Source organism: Nakaseomyces bracarensis (assembly GCF_045282275.1).
Source record: "Nakaseomyces bracarensis strain CBM3 chromosome Unknown Scaff4_1, whole genome shotgun sequence".
Lineage (NCBI taxonomy): Eukaryota > Fungi > Ascomycota > Saccharomycetes > Saccharomycetales > Saccharomycetaceae > Nakaseomyces > Nakaseomyces bracarensis.
The window spans coordinates 434,984-456,347 of NW_027263964.1; the positions used below are offsets into that span (position 1 = coordinate 434,984).

Genomic DNA, 21,364 nt, shown 5'->3' on the forward strand with positions numbered 1-21,364 from the left:
ACTACTAGAGACACCATTCTATTATAGTTATTATAATTATAGTTGAACTTGATGAAAAGATACAGAAAATTTAAAAAATAATTTAAATTAAAAAAGATTTACAAATACATAATTGAAATGAAGGTAAAATAATAATAGGTATTGGTCTTTCAATCTTCTTCTGGAAGTTTCCATAATACCTTTACAATTAATAAACAACATAATGATAAATAAAAAAATGGAAGACAAACCTCTAATGCAATGAAAGCCAAAATTAATAAAATTATAAAAAAAAAAAAGAAAAACAAATCAAAGCAAAGAGAAAGAAATACATTAATCAGTTAAAATATTAAACCTGAGGAGTCGTTGGGATATCTTCTTGCACTGTCGAGTAAATATTCAAGCCAACTTCTGAATCATCAGAGAGTGGCTTGAAAGGTACTTCTGCAGAGATGGATGGGAAGTATCTACGATAAATGAAATGTGCGAAGAGCATACCAAGAACGGAACCTATCACGACATCGACAAAATGGTGCCTATAGTCCTGTGTACGGGACAATGCAATCAATGATGCTATTAATAGTGGGGCAAAAGCAATGGTTTTTCTCCAAAGGCCTGTGGATTTCACTTCCGTGAGAAGTTGCCCACATATCCAGTAGTATAAGTAGCCCAAGCCAGCAAAACTTTCACTAGCGTGACCAGATGGTGTGGTTCTGAAACCGTCGAGTAGAGTGTAGTAATCCTCGGTTGTACATACCTCATCTATTGTATAGTAACGATCTTCTGGAATATCCACCCTAGGTTGGCATCTAGCCAAGAAATCCGGTCTCAATCTCCCAACCCAGTTCTTGATGTAATTCGTAAATAAGCTGCAGCTGAACCATGAGAATACCAGACCTAGCATTGATATATATAGCAGGTGGTATCTATGTCTGGGGTCGGCGAAGAGAACCCAAATAACCAATATCACCATCACCGGTATCACAAAACTGTAGATAAAAAGCATGATATCGTTAACACTTTCCTTCTGTGCATGCGGATGCGATATAGTTACGTCATCCAGTCTAAACTCCCTTTGGAATGGCTCCTGGTAATATACTGGGTAATTGATAATAAGGATGATAACAAGGAGACATATATCACTAATTCTCCACTTAGAAGACGTCGTAATACCAAATCCTGAAAACCTACCGCTTCGCTCCCCACGAGACAACCCTAGAGTTAACCTATCCACATTCATAATTATTTTATATCTTTAATATTTTTATTTGCTTTGATTTGAATAAAAAAATGGGTACTCAACAATGTAGTTATCTTAACGATAGTCTTTAATCCACTAAGCCTTTTTGCATGTTGTTAAGTTTGAAATATTACAAAAAACTAAAGAACAGGTTAATATATAAAAACTTTACACTCCATTGATATTTATATTAAAGAAAAATAACAGAAACAACACAAACGCCTGACTCCCCATATCCAATAAAAGAAAAAAAGAAAAAGTAAAAAAAAGAGGTATAAAAAAAAAAAAAAAGTAACTCTTAGAAATCCCCGTAGCAACGAGATCAATAATTAACTATTTTTATATTTTTTTAAAAAAATGAGTTTCTTGGGTGCACGTGCAGAACATAAGACCAGTCACGTGGACAATATAAGGCATGTGAAAGGGTCAAATATAAGCATCAGAAGTACTGCTCATTTATGAAAGCTAGTAAAATGCACGAACATACAATCATCAAAGGAGACACTTTCGGATACTATATTTATAGCAATAAACGTCTTAATATAATATATGCACGTAGAATAATCACAGTGAGATCGTTTGTTTACACATGTCAACGATACTTACCCGGGATAAGTAGGTTGGGCGGCTAATTTTTGGTCTCTGTGCTGGCGGCTATCAGCTCTTCGGCGGCTATCAGCATGTGTATCCTCATTTTTTGTTCTCTATTAATAGATACTACGCGGTTTTTACAGGAAGATATCTCGGCGGCTAAAATAAGGGGTACCAATTAGCCGCCAACCGTTTTTTTTCTTTCTCTATAAAGAAAAAGGGGTGCGGAGATCTAGGTTGGGGGAGAAAAAAAAAAGGTATAAATAGCGAGGACATTTTCTCTTTTCTATCTTTCTTCCTTTTCCTTACAAGTGGTTATTTTATTATTTTTTTTTTTAACTTATCAGAGAGGACAAAAAGAACTTAATATAAAATAAAGCTGGAATAATGTCAGGATTCTTTAAAGAGAATAATAGTTTAGCATTTAAAAATAGGTCTAATATTTTTGCTGCGAAATTACGACCCTTGGTTTCAAATGATGAATTAGAAGCAGGTCTCTTTGAAGGAATATATGAAAATAAAAACAATAGTGATGATTTAGAAATTACCGAAGTAAGACTGCTAGATGGGGAAAACACAGTTGTCGCTGAAAAATCACTAGAAGGTATAGATAATACAGACACGATACAACCACCACCACCACCACCAATAACAACAACAGTACAAGCAATAGCGCCCATGAAGAAATCAGGAACAGAACCTGGCAATACAGCAAAACCCTTAAAATATAAAATTGGCACACCTTTAGACTCTGTATTGCAACAAGAAAATTCTAATGATGTCTTGTTAGCAGCATTCACCAATACACAGAGAATATGTTCGAGTCTAAAATCCCAACTATCTGACCAAGAGAAAGAAAACTCCAAACTGAAATCAGAGATCACGGAATATGAAAGTAAATTCAATAATATCAACGAGAAACTAGTTAATTACAAAACAATGCTTAGCAGTTTGAAACAAAATCTCAATGAAGCTACATTATGGAAAAAATCACACGAAAGAACAATACAAGAATACAAAACAATGCAGGAAACTATCAATAGAAAACTTAAAATACTTCAGGATGAACTAGAAGAGATAAGACCTAAATTGAGTAAAACAAATGAAACCATTAAAGATTATGAAAATGATATGTATAAGAAAAATGGTGAAATTGAATATCTAAAGAGAGAGTTAGATGAAACATCCGGTTTATTAAGCGAAGAAAAGATTAAAAATAACAAAATATTTACACTTTTTAAGGAAGAAAAAGAAAATTTAATGTGGTGTTGGAACAACAACTTAGGTAATCTTCAAGCGTATATTGGTATCTTATTCCAACACATGCTGACTGAACTATCAGTAAATCTTCTGGAAAAGGACCAAAGGAGACATAATAAAACAGTACAGGAACTAGAGAATCTAGTTGAACTTCAAATATCAAGATCAAATACAAGGTATGTTTAAGACAAAAAAAAAAAAATAACTTTATTTCATAACAGGTGTGATAGAAAATCACCTTATTCAAAACGCAAACGCTGACTCAAAAATACTAACAAATTTTCTTAAAAGACAGATTATACATTATCTCATTTGATCCTTAATCTTTCTCTTTTTATTTTTATTTTTTGTGTGTTTTTCTTTTAACAACAAAATCTAAACAGTCAAACATCTAACTTCAAGCTTAATTTGGAAGATAATACAGCCAATATTCTGAGTGAGATTACCACAATCAGTCAAACACTGGAAAATTCAATAACAGGAGTTTTGTTAACAGCCGAAGCAAAGATCAATAATAATATAATGTCAGTTGTGGGTGAGAAATTGAATGGCATTTGGAAATTATCATCTGATACAAAAGATCATCTAGAGAGTCGACTAGAAGAAGAAGGTAAATGTACAACTAATATGATAAAAGAAGTCTTATCCGAGATTATAAGTTGTAAAAATGAATTGCAATCTAGTAAAATCACTAAGGAAGAAATTAATACCCTGAGAAATAAGATAACAGATCTAGAATCTCAAAAGGTCATGAACTTGTCAGCTATAGGTCAAAAGGATGCCCAATATGAGGAGTTGTTGAATCAGTATAATACCATAAAATCAAACTTTGAGGACAATAATAAAATAATAGAGAGTTTAACGTCAACAAATACAGCTTCAAAGAAGGAAATAGAAGCCAATATCCACAAAATAACTGGTTTGGAGGAAAACTTCAAGTTCCAAGAGGCATCCTACAAAAATAAACTTCAATCTCAAGCTGAGCTGATCAGCACAATAAATACTGAAAAAGGTGAACTTCAGACAAGAATTCAAAAATTGGAAGAAGAGAGAAGAGCTTTTGAACAAAATCTTTACAGTAAAGTAGACAAAATCGAGGAATTGAATAACCAAGTCCAAAATATGAATGTTGAAATGGTACAATTGAAGGCACAAAAGCTAGAGTTGGTAGAGGAAAATAACAGTATCAAACTAAATGTGAAATCAGATCAAGAGCATCAACTAGAAGCTGAAAATGAATTAAAACTACAGAAGCAGAAGATAATTCTATTAACAGCGAAGACACAAGATCTTTTAACAGAGAAATTAGAGTTGCAGGATCAGATAGAAAATCTGAACTCCATTTTAAAGAAGGCTCCAGTGAAAAAGAATAATACCCCTCACATAAATAAACATGATGAAACAGTGAAGCTAAAGAAAGATAATGTAATATCCTCTGATAAATCTAAGATTAACGGTTTATCTATAGGTAATGCCAACGTAAAATCAACCACAAGCTCTAGAATAAAGATGGAAACTAACAAGGGAAATTCTTTAAAGACGTTAATAGACCAGAAAATTAACGATATTTTTGATCTCTCATCTTCGAACTCTGAGCCAGACCTTGATAATACCAGCTCCTCATTTCTAACAAATAAGTTGACCACTGCTAACGTGAAAGGTAATAATTTCAAAAGCAAAGAACATCCAAATATGAAGAAAAAACTGATTGAGGATGATGATTATCCTGCCACAAAGATGGTTAAGAAGAAAAAAAAGATAAATCGAGTATCTTATGGGTAGTGAATTTTAAAAGTATACATTTTGAAAATCAAAAAAAAAAAAAAAAAAAAAAAAAAACAACAACAAAAAAACATGCAGTTATTTTTCTAAAAACCAATTAGTTACAGTAAAATCTTAACGATTTGATAAGCATGACGATCTTTTGCCAGAATCCTACAATTTTAATAATTTAATTTATGACTTTACTTTAGATAGGTCTTTAATTTTTCCTCTAATACATCCTCTTCGATTCTATGAAATATTTTGAACAAACTTGTCGGATCACCAATTTTCTCCACGTGAAGTACTGGGATGTCAAAGCAATAAAGCTCCCACCACTTCTTATTGTTTAGTTGGTTTATGTTAACGATTTCCATTGATACTTTATCCTCTTTGAAGTCCTGCTCCTCTAGAACATCATCAATTATTTCTTTAGCTTGTTCGCATAAACCACATTGAGGTTTTGAGAAGAATGTCAACTTCACTCTAGGTGTTGAATAGAAGTAGTTTGAAGAGGAAAAACCTCTTTTAAGGACACTCCTGGATAGCATAGTTGTCATTTGTCCTTCTTTGTAACACTACTTCAGCAACATTTAATATCTCAGACAGTTTTGTTCTTTTTTATTCTAGTGCCATTGCTAGTCGAATTGAAAATGTTTTGCTGTAATTTTTGTTATTATTCTTTTTTTTTTATTTTATTTTTTAGGGAAAATGACGAAAGTTTCTTCAGAGATCCATCCCCGCCTAGCACCTTTTCTTTTCTAAGCTGAAAAGGGAGGGCTTTGCTGGTGTATGACTAGACCTAAACATACCCCCCCTTCCCTAAGGCGCTCATCAATAGTAGAAGACTACTTTATTTTTTGTCGATATTAGTAAATTTGCAGTTTAAAGTAAAATCAGAGAAGATTAGGTCAATAATACTTTTGAAAGATTCAAGACAATCAATTAAGAAACTTTTACGTTGTTACTTAGTTGTTTTTACACAGGTTAATCTAATTGCATCATGTTAACGAATAGAGAACTGAAGGACATAGAGAAATCAATTGTTTCATTTCTTTACGAGGAAATTGGACCAATTGTTAAAAACTACTCAGGTACCAAATTCGAGTCTTATGGGGATAAAATGAATGAAGTTGACCTTGTAACTAAGATTGACAAAGAGGTTGAAAAATTGATTAAGGCTTTTGTACAAGAAAAATATCCAGATTTTGGATTTATTGGCGAGGAGAGTTACATCCATAATGTAACCGAATTCAATGATAAACCTACATTTGTTGTAGATCCAATTGATGGCACTACTAATTTCATCCATGGCTTTCCCTTTAGTTGCACCTCAATTGGAGTAACAGAAGGTGGAAAACCAGTAGTTGGTTGTGTTTATAATCCCCATTTGGATCAGCTCTTTCATGCTTCTGCTGGCAATGGTGCATACTTGAATGACGAGCCTATTAAAGTTAAATCTAGACCATTATCCTTACAAAAGTCGATAGTTGGATTAGAGGGCGGCAGTGAACGCAAAGATGGCCCAGAAGACAATTTCTCCAAGAAAATGGATATATATAAGTCACTACTGAGTGAAAATGGAGCTTTTGTTCATGGATTCCGCAGTATGGGTAGTGCTGCTATGAACTTATGTTATGTTGCAATGGGTTATATGGATTCCTATTGGGAGGGTGGCTGTTGGGCATGGGACGTTTGTGCTGGTTGGTGCATTTTAGCGGAAGTTGGAGGTACTGTTGTAGGGGGAAGTCCTGGAGAATGGGATATTCCCATAAATAATCGATGTTATCTGGCTGTGAGAGGTGGGTACACTTCGCAAGATGGGCTAACTGATTATATAAATGAATTTTGGAGTTACATCACAACACCGCTGGAGTATTAGCATCAAAATATTCTTCTTGTTCTTATATAGCTAACACATATATCACTGTATCGCGTTCGTTCTTCAGCTCTAGTTAATGGGCTGATATTATGTCATTAGCATCCTGTAGCATCAGATATAATTGTAAACTGTAAGTAATGTTATGAAAGACTTTCGATCAGAAAATTAGTTGCAGCCTCAAAATTTGATGTATAACTGAAGAAGCAAACAAATTCCGTTGGTACCTGAAATGGCTATTGATCAAAAAAAAAATTTCGTTCAAGATCACTTCATCGCGAATTCAAAATATATGTAACTTTGTCTTTAATTTTCAATAGACCCATGGGTATATTGCCTGCTATAAGTAACCTGACGCTACTAATGCAACAGTATACATTAGCAAGTTGTTGTTGATATTGTATATAAAAAAAAAGAAATAAAATATAAAAGAATGGACGATTCTCCAGAGCCAAGCCAATCGCCGGAGGTTAGTGGAAAACTTTACAATGTTGCCTGTCGAACTGTTGGTTATATCTTATCCATCTCAGAACAAAATAGCTCTGTGATAAGTCGAGGAAAACTACAAAAAGCTGTTAAAACTTTTGCTACTGCAGAAAACTTGCCAAGGTGTCCGCTGGCGGACCTTTTGGTTGTTGTCAATGAACAACTGGACAGCGTTTTTGGATATGAGCTAGTTGGTATAAGTGACACTAAAGTCAATACCATCAGCACTAAACTAGAGATACAAACTAGACCCGTTAAAGAAAATGCTGTCAAATCGAAAGACATAAATTATTTTGCCCTACTCAACAAGTTGAAACCAATGGAGGTTTTAGAGACATTTAAAATGCAACAAGCTACTTATGAATATATGAAGCATATAGTAGAGCCCTATGAAACTGGAGATAGTGACGAAGGAGATGGTGATGATATGGCTATAAACAACACTATTAATAGTCAATTTGAAACTCAAGAAAACTTAATGATGAAAGGAATACTCTCCGTAGTGCTCTGTATCATTTTATTTTCGAGGAATAATGTACTTGAGACAGACCTTTATGCACAGCTTAAGAAATTTGGCATATCAGAAAACGGGGCAGTGCCAAACCTGGATCTAATTCTCGATGACATTTTGAAAATATTTATAAGCCAGCAGTATATAGAGAAAGTAGAGCAAAGCGCAGAGACTGGCGGAGTTCTAGTAACCTACCATATCGGAAGACGGACCAGATATGAATTCGATTTTGATTCACTGCTCAATCTCATTAAACACATAATGGATTTGGATGCTTCCAAAGATGAACGTTTGACACGTGATATCAAAAGAGCTCTAGCTGACAGTTATAAATGAAAAAAGAGGAATTGCACCAATCGTTTCTGCTTAGCATTAAATATTCATATAATATGCATTAAATATAACACATACCTTTTTAGTCATTTAATTTTAGAGAAGATCATAAAATTATAATTCAATTATTTTGATTTTTTATACCAGTTATCTAATAATATTGTTCAAATCGCTGTGTCTTCAGTTAAGAAGAGTGGAAGTAATTGAAATATCCATTCAGAAGTAGAGGATACTTATGTTTCCAAGATCTGATAGTGAATTGATAGCAAAAGCTCGATTGCAAAGATGTTATTGATTAGGAATCATTTGCTTTTGAGCCGCATTAATATGTGGGGTCTATACACACAGTTGGGAAAATCGATGAGCATTCGAACATTAAGTCTTCGCTCTACCAATAGCTCATACAAGGAATTTGAAACAGATACTAAGCAAGTAGAAAGCTCTAGAAAGAATACTGAAAACTATGGAGTCAAAACGACAAGATTTACTAAAGGTAAGGCCAATCCTGCGAGGTATCTTAGAAGGAGTTTTGTACCAAAGAATGTTCCTGGTGATGATTCCTTAAACGCCGTGTCACGAACTTATAATTTTGATAATGAGATCATGAGGGTGTTGCCTATTAGGCAGTGTACTACTTTGACAACGTGTGAAAGATATGATTTAAAGAAATGTTTGGCACTCTTGAACTACAATGGAATGAAACCCAGTAACCTGATTTCTGGTGAGATTGTGGCCTTCAAATACAGAAGTCATGGCACTGAGGGCGAAATTATGGTCTTGGGACAAACTGGTACCATAGTCAGTTGGGGCTTTGAAGAAAAAATAGTGGTAGAAAAGATAGTGCCATTAATTCAAAATGCTAGCATTAACCCGCTCACTGTTGAAGAGTATGAAAGCGAAGATATGGATTATGCTGAGCTAACAACGCTGGAAGAACAAGAAACAATAAGAAGAAATCTGAATATATCATCTGATTTCAATGCTGATAGTCTATTGGTAGGGGACATTATATTAATTAACGCTATTAACCCAACCTTAGGAATTTTGGATAAAGCTGCGTTTTCCAGTGGACTTTCTAGAAGTACCTCGTTGGCAATACTGGAAAATGAAATGGAAAAGCATATTGCCAATACAAGGATAGTGACTGAAAAAATATCTAGAGGTTTGAAATTGAAAGTTAAAGAGTCTGATGCCTTGAAATCCATTGGTAAATTATTCTTAATTAGAGGTAGGTTGAATTTATATTCTGAACTTATAGAAACTCCAGACCTTTATTGGAGTGAGCCCAAATTGGAGGTTATCTACAAAAATGTCTCACGTTATCTGGATATTAGTCCACGTATTAATGTACTCAATAGCAAGCTGGATTATTCAACTGACGAATGTAGAGCAATAATTTCATTGTTGAATGAACGGAACAGTTCATTCCTGGAATGGATTATTATATATTTGATCACTTTTGAAGTGTGTTTTGAATTATTCCATTTCTACAGAGATTACCAAAAAGATCAACAGAAATCTATTAATTATTCATAATTATTCATGTAAATATTTATAGTAAATTAACAATCTTTTAAGATGAATATCAATGACAACCAGGATAGGAACCAAATTCAGGAAAATTAGGTTGGTATACAATAGATATTGATAAATGTTAATTTGTTAATGCTACTTATTTCTTTTTAAAAAAACCGTCTATTGCACCTCTACCAAAAGCTACTTTAGGCTTCTTCGCCGTAGTTTTTGGTTTGGCTTTTTTGAAGTTCTTCACTGGTTCCTCCCCACCAAGTCCGACGGTTGTAGCAGATTCGAGTAATAAAGCTTCCTCAGCTTTGGAATTGTACATCTGCTCGGTAAAGGTTTGATAACCTTCGAATGCAGTTTCAATGGAGATACCAAGCCCCTCCAACTCCTGTTCATATGATCGAAGTTTTTGATATACAAATTTAGGTATCAAGGAAATCAGTATATTCACGCTCATAAATATTTTAAAGCATAACTGCATTCTATCATCAAGCCCACTAGGTGTCTTAAGACTGTTAGGAAAATTCTGCACTAGATTTATTACTTTACCCGATAGATATTTTAAGACTGATTCAATTGTTATCTTATAATAAGTGTCACCAGCCTCTTCTATTGTTTCCGATATTTTACTTAGTGATGTAGCCAAAATGTCCATAGGAACATGTTCCCAATTCTTATCGCAGGTATCAACAAGGTAATCGGCATAGTCCCGTAATGTTAGGTATTTATTATCATCTTTTACAAGAGCATTATTGCCAGAGTCCTTCACATATTCTTTCTCATTGATAGCTTGGCTCTCTTTAAACTTGTAGGATATTAAGTTATAACCTAGGTCGTATTTCGTCAATAATTTTAAGGTAGAAGTGGGTAAAACTTCATATTTCGTCTTATCATCTTCCTGAACCATAATAGCTGACCTCAATGGCTTCCCTTGCTCATCGTAATGATACCTATCATTGATCTCATCTTTGGTGCGTTCGTATTTTCTTCCTTGTCCAAATTTGTAGTTACTAACTTGATATATCTCCTTTGACTCGATTAAAAGAGTTACTCGACCTTTAGATTTTATATTAGATGGATTTTGTAGACTGAAGAGTTGAGAATCACCAAATAGTTGAACGCCATTGGGTAAGAAATAGATCCCATCCGGGGTTTCTTCCTCTTTTATACTAGACATAATATCACCAAGCGCAGATATAGAGGTTCGGTTCTTTGGATTGTTCCACTAATTTACTGGTTTGTATCATTAATTAATAGTTTTGGCTAAAGTTCCAATGGCATCTTTGGTGATATATTTATTGCCTAGAGTTGGATTCGCCTTATCTTACGCGTGATGCGAGTAACTGGTTATTCAACCAACAAAACGGTGTACACAAGGTCTCGAGATAAGTATTTATATAGAGACGTATGAATTAAAGTAGAAGCATACCAATTATAGAATATTTTGAATATAGTATTGTATCTAGATACTGTATAAATCGATTCAAGCCAGTCTTCCGACGGTTTTTTTTATAGCTCTAAAAACTCATTGAGGAGTTCTTGATCAGGTGGTAAATTCAGAAGTAGCCGTTGTCTTTCAAGTATTTGACAACAGCTTCTCTGTCTCTGTTGACCCATTGTGCCTTAGAGGTAATAGTGTCAAGGGATTGAGCTAAGCTCTGGTCAAAACCCTTTGTGGACTTTGTGGAGAAGAATCTCTTAATCTCCTCAACATCCTTCAGGGAGGAGAATCCAGAGGTAGCGATCACTACAACAGAACCAAGCATCGAAAGGCCAGGTGGTAATCTCTTGGCAATTTCATCCCAGTTTTGCTGAACCCATGCCCATAGTGCTTCAATACCTTCCTTGTGGGCTCTCATACCTTGCATTGGTATATAGATATCTTGATTCAACACAGTTCCATCAAATAAGTAACCCAGAGTCCTTTCTAGAAGATGAGGTTCCTTGAATCTACCTAGGGTTCTTAGAGCAGCCAATTTTTCATCTGTAGAGACCGGGTTCTGGTATATCTTGAAAATCTTTTCATAATTTTCCTCACCACCTTCTCTTGCAACAGCATTAAAAATAGATGGCTTAATCAAAGCTGGAATGGCCTTCTTATCGCCATCAATATACTTGGCAAACATATCCAAGGCAGCCTTTTCAACAACAGGATCCCTGGCAGCACAAGCTGCTCCGAACAAAGCCACCTTCAAACGTTGGGTAGCAAAAGAATCGGAGTTCTTGAACTCCCAGCCAAGAGAGTGCGTTTTTTCTGATACCAATTCTCTGGTAAAGCTATTCAAGGCATCTCTCACCTCCTTTGGTTCAAAGGCCCAAGCAGCCTTCATTGAAGCAAGACTGATAATTATTTGGTCCCATACCACAAAGGATTTTTCTGTATTCCACTTAGAAATCAGTCTGAAGAAATTCGTAGTGTTGATATAACCTGATGCAGATAATGTCTTCGCATCTGCAACTAAACCGGTACGATCTTCAACTGAGAGTAAGTCTGCTTGATCAGCGAACTTTGCCCATCTTTCTTCAGAATAAGCGGAAATATAGATACCAGACTGGTCAGCATTGACCTTGAAGAACGATGGATCTTCTAAGGAAATCTTCTTACTTCTTTCCGATAGGACAAGAGAATTATCGACGCCAGAATTAGTCTTTAAAGCCAAGAAAACGGGATATAGAGTTTCATCTTCTTCAGGTTTGACATCTCCAGTCGATAGATAACGGTTTTGGACAAATTCGACTTCAGATCCATTTTCTTTCACTGTCACAACTGGGAAACCAACCTTCTTAGTCCAGATGTCCATGACCTTACGAACATCCTTTCCGGAAGCATCGGACAAAGCATCCCATAGATCTTCCGTTTTAGCATTTCCGTACTTAAATTTACTTAAGTATTGGGAAACACCCTTAATGAAAACATCCTCGCCTAACCACTTTGAAATCATACGCAGTAGAGAAGAACCCTTCGAGTAGGAAATGGCATCAAAAATTTGATTAATTTCGTCAGCCTTCTTGACAGGAACTTCAATAGGATGAGAGGATCTCAAAGAATCTAAAGATAGAGCATGTTGCAAAGTATCGGTGACATATTGTTGCCAGACATTCCAATCAGGTTGGAATTCGTTACAGGAGTACCATGACATCCATGTAGCAAAACCTTCGTTTAACCACAAACCTTCCCACCAATCCATGGTAACAAGATTACCAAACCATTGATGGGCTAACTCATGCTGGACAACTTCTGCAACTCTTTGAATACGATCTAAAGAAGAGTTATCCTTATCTAACAATAAATCCACAACACGGTAAGTAACCAAACCCCAATTCTCCATGGCACCTGCAGAAAATTCATGTACAGCAACATTATCCATTTTTGGTAAAGGATACTGAATGCCGAAAGTCTTCTCAAAGAAGGCTAGTGTCTTTGCTGTCAAATCAGCAGCGTATTGACCAAGGTGTTCATCACCTGGTGTAGCATAAACTCTGACAGGAATACGGAAATCCTTATTTTCTACATATTTCAACTCAGCCACAATGAAGGCCACCAAGTATGTAGACATCTTAGGTGTGGCATTAAACACAGTGATCTTTTTATCGCCACTAACCTTTTCGGATTTAACATCCATGTTCGATAAATGGGTCAGGGCTGGGTCGGAAATCAAGGTTATTCCAAACGTAGCCTTTAGGTTTGGTTCATCGAAACATGGAAAGGCTCTTCTAGCATCTGTTGGCTCCATTTGAGTAGTAGCCATATATTTAGTCTCCCCTGTTTTCTTGTCCTGGTATTTGGCTCTGTAGAAGCCCGCCATGTTGTCATTTAATATACCTGTGAAATCAAGTTTTAGCACCGGATCGGACTCCTTGGACAGTGTACCTTCTGGGAACACGAATTGAACGGTCTGCTTGTCGGTGTCAAACTTAGTCTCAAGAGCCTTTGTTTTACCGAATTCAGCAGAGTGAATATCAATCTCCAAACTGTTCAATGTAATGGTATCGTCACTTTCGTCATTGACCTTCAATTGTATCTTCTGGATTCCGTGAAACTTGAAAGTCTCAAAGTTTGGCTCCAGTGACAAATCATAATGAACTGGTGACACATTCGTAGGTAAAACTTCTCTGCTGGCACTGTTCATAATTCGAATTTGATTTGGTAGTTTAATTTTATTTTTAACTTAAATTAAATGCACACTTCTCTAGGTCAATTGATAGTAGCGTTCTCACCAATTGATATCAAATGGCTTTAAAATTGAATTGACTGTAGTAAGTAGAGTTGAGTACCTTAACGAAGAGTAATAAAATATAATACGGTTTCGAATGTCTTGTTAGTAAAAATAAGTCTTTTGTTAAAAATCAAGGGATTGTAGTCTCCCAAGTAATAGGCGTGCATTTGGAGATGGATAGTGTAGCAGGCCCTTGTTGAGCCATACAATCTCAATGCCCCCTACGCCATTGCTGTGGGAATAGGACAACACTTACCAGTTCCACTGCCATTGCCATTTGCCTCATCATCCCCACCTTTCCACCCAAATCCCTTTAGAATATCATAGGTCACATGACACCATACGTATGGACTAAATTAATGATACACCACTCAATACACCAATTTGCATAGTATTTTGCATAATAAGTGATGGGTACCAAGTATTAATAAACTTGTAGAGGTAAGCAATTGTCGGGAATATATGTGCTTTTGCAATAGGAACATAGAAGTGGGAAAAAAATAATAGAATTTATATAATAACATACTCTAGTTGTGCTCTAATTTTCTGGCCTTGGCTGCTGCATTTCCCACATGTGTGTTTTGTGGCTGTGATCAGCGTTCTTGTATATGTTTTTGTCATTGTCTTTACCGGTGGTGATGCCATCGCCATCGCTGGTGCGAAGTGTCTTATAGGCAGTTTGCCAAAGGCCAATGACCTTGTAAGTCTCCCGAACATATTAATTTTGTACAGGCAGGAGAAGTTTCAGGAATATGTAATTCAATAGCTTTTTTAGGGGCCAAATAAAGATATTTACAGTTTATCCCCAGTGTCTGACTATAGTCTGTTTCTCAATCTCTTTGAGGTATAATAGTGTAGGCCTTTACGAATGATTCCGCTAGGGCGAGTTAGAATGGTTTATCAGGAAACTATAGAAAACAAATTGAACGCCTAAGGTATCTCTGTTCTTGTAGACAATAGTCAAGTCAACACTAATGGCTTACCAGTATTTTATTTTTGGTGACATTGTTCAAGCTTGAATCGCCTTCGGGTGCCTTAACGCGGGGCCTTCGGTTTTTACATATAATGTGCCAATATTTGAATATACCAACTAACTGTACTGTCTGTCTAATAGAAGGAAAGAGTTATATCCAGTTCTGATCAATAACTTACATACTCATAAACACATTTGTGACAAGGGATCTTATCGGGAATTTGGTCATTTAACCTGTTAGACTTAGAATATAGACAGAGAGATAGAAAAATTAATAGAGACTTAAATACATAAAATGGATTCACTGGTGACTGATACGATTATAGTTACTTCAAATAAAGTTAATATTACAGATTCTAGTACGCTTCCGTTGTTTAATGAGTGGTTTCTGAAGCACATACTGCTACGGTTCAGGGTAGAGGAGAGCAATCCGATAAAATTGATCATATTGCGGAATTTTAAGAGGTGTTTAATTGTATGTCCCGATCACATCATCTCTGAGGCAGTGATGAGCACAATGAAGGAGACTCCACCATGTGAGGATCTTATCTTTAACTACTCGTTGACAGACTCACTGGGAAATGCCACACTCGAAAAGGATTATCTGAAGGTGCCAGAACATGAAAAGTTGTACTTGATCTCTCCACCGTGCTCGCCACCACCAGAATTTGATTACTCCAAGTGCGAGGATAGACCGAGCATGAAGACACATGCCCATGAGATACTAAGACCACTTCATAAGGCAACATCTTTTGTTGCAGTTGAGTCATCAGTGGGTAAAATTACAGTCGATACATGTGATGACATTGATAACAGCGGTCCAACCTTAGAAGGAGTACGGACTGCTTTACCACCAAAATCGATTTTTGATGATATAGAAGATTAGTTTTCACACCAATTGTAAATAGCTAATAACAATAAAAATTTACAAGAATACCGATGACGATTCTTGTTATATTTCTATGTCTTTTTTGATGTTACCATAAGTTGGCGCAGTTTTATAAAAGTAGTTGGGTGATAATACACTGTTAAAAATAGTATTAGGAATTGTTATTTATGGGATACTAAAGATTGATTTAGCTCTATATAGCTTACGACAAACACTCAAATATTGTTATAATCGTGTGGCTAATGCGAAACTTTAGTGGATAGACCGGAAAAAACATGAAGCCCTTTAAAATTGCCCAATTATCAAATCTCTATGGAAAATAGGTATTATAAAATACTATATGCATAATTTTAATGACTTTATTCTCATTTTTATCTATTTTGATTGTCCTCCTTTTCATATTGCATAGTGACACTATAAAAAAAAGTAACTCCGTTTAATATTCATATCACTCATCATCACTGTCTACAAGAGCACCTCTTCCCCTCTTCGCAGCACCGATTCTTTCGTCCTCATCAGACTCTAATTCCTGTTCATCAGAATCCTGGCCGGCAGGGGCAGCATCTGAATCACTCTCATAATCACTGTCCGAATTCTCATCGTCTTTATCGTTCTCGGAATCACTACCTCTACCAGAATTGACCTCTTCAACAGCATCAAACCAATCGCTGTATACATCAACAGGTTGTGATAACGAATTTATTCTGGTTTGGAATGATTGGCCACAGATTTTGCATGACAAATGACCTATAGAATTCTTCTTATCCAGCGTACATGTCACAGAATGCTCGTGATTACAAAACAAACAGTTAAACTTAGTATCAAGTTTCTGGACAACCCTTTTAACTGGACCTCTACTAGACTTCTTTCTCTTACCCATGTTGTGTATGTATTAAATAAAAGTTTTAAAGAACCTTATTCTGATGTTATTATTTTATAATAAATACCTTGTTTTATTCTGAATTACAATTCTCCACAGATAAATGTATAAAATATAAGTGCAAGATCTACTCTAGCAAATCTTCCTCCGCTAATGGTCATCTGGATGGGCTCCAGTTACTTCCCAATCCATCCGAATCGCAATTCCTTAGCTCACTCTTGGACATCATTGAGTTTCAATGCTCATACGCCATCTGAAAATCGCTGTCTGCAAAAGAAAAACCCGCACAGACAAGATAAAGTGTTTTTAAAGAAAAAAAATTTCACCTACAGTACGTATTAGATGATGTAGCAAGTTACATAATATATATTTTAATATTCATTTAAACATTAAATACTAGTAGTTTAGGCTTTGGTGCATTTTCTAAACAAGTTGCCTTTACAATCTAGATATATTTACCGTAAAAGTTAATATATTGACTTACGTTAAACCATCCATCGACGGTTCATTGCAATGGATAGTATATATTACATATTCATTTGTTATCGATTTCATGATTTCATTAGATCGAGGCTTGGCTTCGTCATATTAAATCTAGAATTTGGTTATTATAACGTCAACAGTTTAGGTATAGTGAGAAATCTAGAACAGAGATATCGCAATATAACTAGAATTGTGTTATCATACCAAGTTTTGGATTTTTCTTGCAATGGTGCCCTCAAGATTCTCTTACCAACTAAGGATTTGCGTTATTTGAGAGTCTGGTTTTATAGCCTGCAAAGTAATAATAAGCTTAGTGTGTATAAAGAGGTACCTCTATTAATAAGATATTATTAAAAGAGTTTTAATGTTGGTTTACTAACAATTTGATAAAATAAAAAAAATACGATCAAGTGCAATCATTTCGATTATAATAATATATTATGTTTTATTTCTAAGTGTTCAGAGACTTGTTGAATAAAACCGGAATTGTGAATAGAATGCTAATAGACTATAGTGAAAAGGACCTCTTTCGAATGAAAAGACAAATAGGAAAACATAGAGATAGACTTTAGAAGAGGACATGTACAGAATTCCACGTCGGTGGTTAAATGAATAAGCAAGATTACTCTCCCCCGTCACTTCCATTGTTGGTTGAAACAATGGAAGTGGACATATAATAATAAAAAAGTCCATATAAAAAGAAAAAGAAAAATAGTTTGTTCAATCAAGTTCATTGTTCTTAGGACAAACAATGGAAGGCATTCATAGTCTGTATAGCATTGGAGGACCACATATTTTTTGTTCATCTGCTTTCAATACATTCCAAACAATGGCTCTTCTCTCTGTTGTCTTCCTTTTGTTACGTAGCGTTTTTGTCGCTTAATGTAATGGTCTTCGTCAATCTTATTATGTCTTACCGTAGCCATTTTTTTTGTCTTTTTCTTTATCTTCTTTTTTTTCCTTTAGATTTTAGTCGCTCAGCCTCAAGAAACTCCCGTAGAACGTTTTTTTTATCAAATACTCACATAAGTGCTGACTAATATATAATACTGATAACTAAGGATTAAAATAACAAGATGTATTTTTTTATATTTTTTTGGTTGATATTATGCAATGGCTCGGAGAGTATGTAATAGTCACATCTTGTAAAAAGAACATGTTTCTGTAAGATTACTAAAGTTGGCGTAATGTTAGCCTGTTTCTCTTTCTTCTCTCTCTCCCTCTTATCTCTTTTTTTGCATTCTATCACCGCCCCACCATAAGAAAGTTAGTGCAAAAAAATCTAAATTATAGTCTTGTCTACATGTTGCTTTTATCCATTATTGTATTGTTCTTCTTTTAACAATATATGAAACTCAGGCGGCAACGTCTTTTGTAAAAAAATAATCTATTGTAGTTATCACATCTCTTATATAACGTATATATCTTATAATAATCACTTGTACCTGAATATCAAAATTCTTGGTTTACGCTTGGTGGCCATCACGTGTTTGAGTTTTAAAACTTAATTGCATGATAACAAAGCTTTTTGGCTTTTGCTAACCTGCAAGCATTTTTTTTAAACTAACAGCAAGGGTCCTTATTCAATTTTTTCAAGTTTTTTATTATATCTTATTTTTATGGACCGCAAGAGAAACCTCGAACAGAGGAAAAAAAGCTTTTTTTGAAGCTATTTGTAGATCTCATGGATCTGCGGTATTTCTCGGTAGATTATTCCTTCTATAACTTTTTTTCCCATCTTCTCCGTTCGTTTCTGTAGGCTCGTTTTTTGTTGTATTTTTTGCCGTAAGCTGATCGCGGTAAACTTTTTTAGCTTCCACGTGTGATAAACACCCAGTCGGACGGCAAGAGAAAGAACTTAAGACAGAAAATAGGTAGAGTAAGAAAGTACTTTGTACTTGCATTTCTTCGGAAGCTTATTTATTTTCGTTATCCTTCACATGTATCTGGCTCAGTTGTTCCCACAATTACCATATGAGGGAATCTGGTTCTTTATTTTTCGTCTCTCCCTATAAATAATGCAGGACTAGAACGGATCCGTCCGTCGGCAGATCTGGTTATTTCATCGAGACATGAGGACAAATTGACAAAAAGTAGAAAGAATAGTAGCATTGTTCCCCAAGTTTCTGCTATACTATAAATCCATTATTGAACATCAGTGTCACATACTGATTTATTGCCTTCAACTAAAATAGGAGATTAGGCTAAGACATGGTAGAAAAAAATACTCTTCTATGAAATCTGAAACAACAACAACAAAAACATGTAGAACATTGCATATTGAATAGTACAAGAGAAGCGCGTAGATTACATAACATTATTGAATGGCCGAGTACAGCAGTATAGAGGAGGTATTTTTTTTTTCTTTAACTAGGCAATGTAAGAGGTTGTTCTATAAGTGGTTGTAAATTGTTTATTACTAACGAAAGAAATAAAAATAAAGTAGAAATAAAGAAAGAAAAAAAGGGGACACCCTCGGATATTAATCTCCAGTATTTCCTAAAAATATCAGGTACAACCATATTGACTAACATGGTTTTGACTTCTATTCGCTTGTTCTTTCTATATATTCAGAAAAGCATAACAACTGCTATTCATAATCGTAAATATAATCACAGAAATGGGTGGAGAAAAGAGGATAAATACGAAAAATAGGCAGATGTCCTTACAAACATCACGCATTGAATATCAGAAAAAAAAACTCGAAATAAAATAAAACGTTAATTCAAATCGATCTCCCTTAGCTCCGAGCTCGGGAGGTCTTGTCGTTAATTTTCTTCTCAAATAAAGCAAGAGAAATCATTTTCTTCGCATTATTAGTTTTTCTTTTTTTTTTATCAATTGCTAAAAGGAATGAATTTTGTACCTGTTACCTACCACACATATTGTAGAGTACAACACTCGTAAATTGAAATTTCTTTTTTTTTATTAACTTTTTTCTTTTTCATCATTGTTATGGTTGTATTCTTCATTGAATATTTATTTTAATAACAAAGCAGAACCTGTACAACGGTCTTATTGCTAGTTATTTTACTAGAACAAATAAAAAAAAAAGGTGAGCACACGTGGTTGGTCGAATCTAACGTTTAGCATTAAGAAGCTTTTTTTGGCATTCTTCGAAGAGTCCCTTCATATAGACAAATATATGTTCTAGAACTGTTTGCATAATCAGGATGTTATTGAAGTCCAGGGGGGGGGGGGATCATTAAATTATCACGTTATGGCAATTTTTTTACGATCTTGTGAATCAGGGGAAATCTATACCACCACGCTATGGCAAAGTTTATAACTCATGATGTTAAAATTGTATTATCATTGTATAGTGGTGTTTTTTTCATCTGAAAAACGATAGTTGATGTATCAATAGATATGGTGTAGTTTGTGATCTTTCCAACCCGGTGTAGAGAAACCAGTAGTACGACCGTGGTCCGAAACATTCTCAAAGAGTGCGGGTATTAATAGTTATGTCACTTTCAAATAAAACGTGGTAAGAATAAACTAATGCTATTTCTAAGGTTTCTGCAATATGCTTTGCTAAGCCTTACTGTGCTGTCTGCATCATGTTCTTTACTGTCTTTTGAATGTTATTGAGTGATATTACGTTTTGATAAGCTGATGAAGGGCGTCTGATCCTTATAAGAAACGGAATTGACGGAATTGTAAACCGAAGATTCGGTTATTTGTCCCAAAATGTCGCAGGCCACATGTTCTTTAATACAGAAAGCGAAGGAGAAAGAGAAAAAAAAAATAAAAAAAAGAAGCCACTTTTTGAATATCTCTCTCTCTTCGTACGTCCCATTCTTAAAAAAAAAAAAACGAAGTTCAAACTTGTGTTGCCTGTAAAGACATATGCAAGTCTGTTTCGCCGTACAGCATTTTCTAACATGACCTGAAAAAGAATAGAAAAATATTTAATGGAAGGATTATAAAAAAAAATAATAGAAGACAGCTTCATTTTCCCACAGAACTCTTCAGAGAAGAGCTCATAGAAAAATGAAGTAAAAGAAAAAGAAAAAAGAAACAAGGGAAAAAAGCATGGAAAGTACAAAAAAAAAAGCATGGATAGGACAAAAACTGAGGAAGACAAAAACTGGTCCCACCACATTTTTTAGATCTGCCCGCCCTGCAGATCTCAGGGTCCACTGCTGGTCATTCTACGATCGTTTGCCAAATGCTTCCAAACAACTCCCCATTTTTACTCAGAAAACATTGTAGCTATGATTATTTTATCGGAATAACTGATTTACGCTGTGTAGAAGATTCGATATATTTTCTCGAGCAGCTATTAAATAAAAAAGAAAGCCGAGAACTTTTATTTAAATGCGGAACATCTGCGGGATTTGTTAGAGTGAGATGAA

The 21,364-nt window shown here is 35.0% G+C and overlaps 10 protein-coding genes across 10 annotated transcripts; 5 read left to right on the forward strand and 5 right to left on the reverse strand.

The window, feature by feature from the left end:
* Positions 1 to 328: 328 nt before the first annotated feature.
* Positions 329 to 1,219, reverse strand: DPP1 (bifunctional diacylglycerol diphosphate phosphatase/phosphatidate phosphatase; the record flags this gene model as incomplete). The annotated part of the gene is made up of 1 exon (XM_071050998.1): positions 329 to 1,219. One exon carries the CDS (start codon positions 1,217 to 1,219, stop codon positions 329 to 331), a length of 891 nt encoding a protein of 296 aa, XP_070908210.1.
* Positions 1,220 to 3,592: 2,373 nt separating this feature from the next.
* ZIP1 (Zip1p) lies at positions 3,593 to 4,852 on the forward strand (the record flags this gene model as incomplete). The annotated part of the gene is made up of 1 exon (XM_071050999.1): positions 3,593 to 4,852. The coding sequence occupies one exon, from the start codon at positions 3,593 to 3,595 to the stop codon at positions 4,850 to 4,852; it is 1,260 nt and encodes a 419-aa protein (XP_070908211.1).
* Positions 4,853 to 5,034: 182 nt separating this feature from the next.
* Positions 5,035 to 5,391, reverse strand: MGP12 (Mgp12p; the record flags this gene model as incomplete). Its single annotated transcript, XM_071051000.1, has 1 exon — positions 5,035 to 5,391. One exon carries the CDS (start codon positions 5,389 to 5,391, stop codon positions 5,035 to 5,037), a length of 357 nt encoding a protein of 118 aa, XP_070908212.1.
* A 443-nt stretch (positions 5,392 to 5,834) lies between these two features.
* On the forward strand, positions 5,835 to 6,713 carry INM2 (inositol monophosphate 1-phosphatase INM2; the record flags this gene model as incomplete). The annotated part of the gene is made up of 1 exon (XM_071051001.1): positions 5,835 to 6,713. The coding sequence occupies one exon, from the start codon at positions 5,835 to 5,837 to the stop codon at positions 6,711 to 6,713; it is 879 nt and encodes a 292-aa protein (XP_070908213.1).
* Positions 6,714 to 7,143: 430 nt separating this feature from the next.
* Positions 7,144 to 8,043, forward strand: NSE3 (Smc5-Smc6 complex subunit NSE3; the record flags this gene model as incomplete). The annotated part of the gene is made up of 1 exon (XM_071051002.1): positions 7,144 to 8,043. One exon carries the CDS (start codon positions 7,144 to 7,146, stop codon positions 8,041 to 8,043), a length of 900 nt encoding a protein of 299 aa, XP_070908214.1.
* Positions 8,044 to 8,325: 282 nt separating this feature from the next.
* Positions 8,326 to 9,576, forward strand: MRX10 (Mrx10p; the record flags this gene model as incomplete). The annotated part of the gene is made up of 1 exon (XM_071051003.1): positions 8,326 to 9,576. The coding sequence occupies one exon, from the start codon at positions 8,326 to 8,328 to the stop codon at positions 9,574 to 9,576; it is 1,251 nt and encodes a 416-aa protein (XP_070908215.1).
* Positions 9,577 to 9,712: 136 nt separating this feature from the next.
* Positions 9,713 to 10,741, reverse strand: RNH202 (Rnh202p; the record flags this gene model as incomplete). Its single annotated transcript, XM_071051004.1, has 1 exon — positions 9,713 to 10,741. One exon carries the CDS (start codon positions 10,739 to 10,741, stop codon positions 9,713 to 9,715), a length of 1,029 nt encoding a protein of 342 aa, XP_070908216.1.
* Positions 10,742 to 11,120: 379 nt separating this feature from the next.
* APE2 (metallo-aminopeptidase) lies at positions 11,121 to 13,694 on the reverse strand (the record flags this gene model as incomplete). Its single annotated transcript, XM_071051005.1, has 1 exon — positions 11,121 to 13,694. One exon carries the CDS (start codon positions 13,692 to 13,694, stop codon positions 11,121 to 11,123), a length of 2,574 nt encoding a protein of 857 aa, XP_070908217.1.
* A 1,355-nt stretch (positions 13,695 to 15,049) lies between these two features.
* Positions 15,050 to 15,640, forward strand: RCN1 (Rcn1p; the record flags this gene model as incomplete). The annotated part of the gene is made up of 1 exon (XM_071051006.1): positions 15,050 to 15,640. One exon carries the CDS (start codon positions 15,050 to 15,052, stop codon positions 15,638 to 15,640), a length of 591 nt encoding a protein of 196 aa, XP_070908218.1.
* Positions 15,641 to 16,091: 451 nt separating this feature from the next.
* On the reverse strand, positions 16,092 to 16,523 carry ELF1 (Elf1p; the record flags this gene model as incomplete). Its single annotated transcript, XM_071051007.1, has 1 exon — positions 16,092 to 16,523. One exon carries the CDS (start codon positions 16,521 to 16,523, stop codon positions 16,092 to 16,094), a length of 432 nt encoding a protein of 143 aa, XP_070908219.1.
* Between the last annotated feature and the right edge of the window lie 4,841 nt (positions 16,524 to 21,364).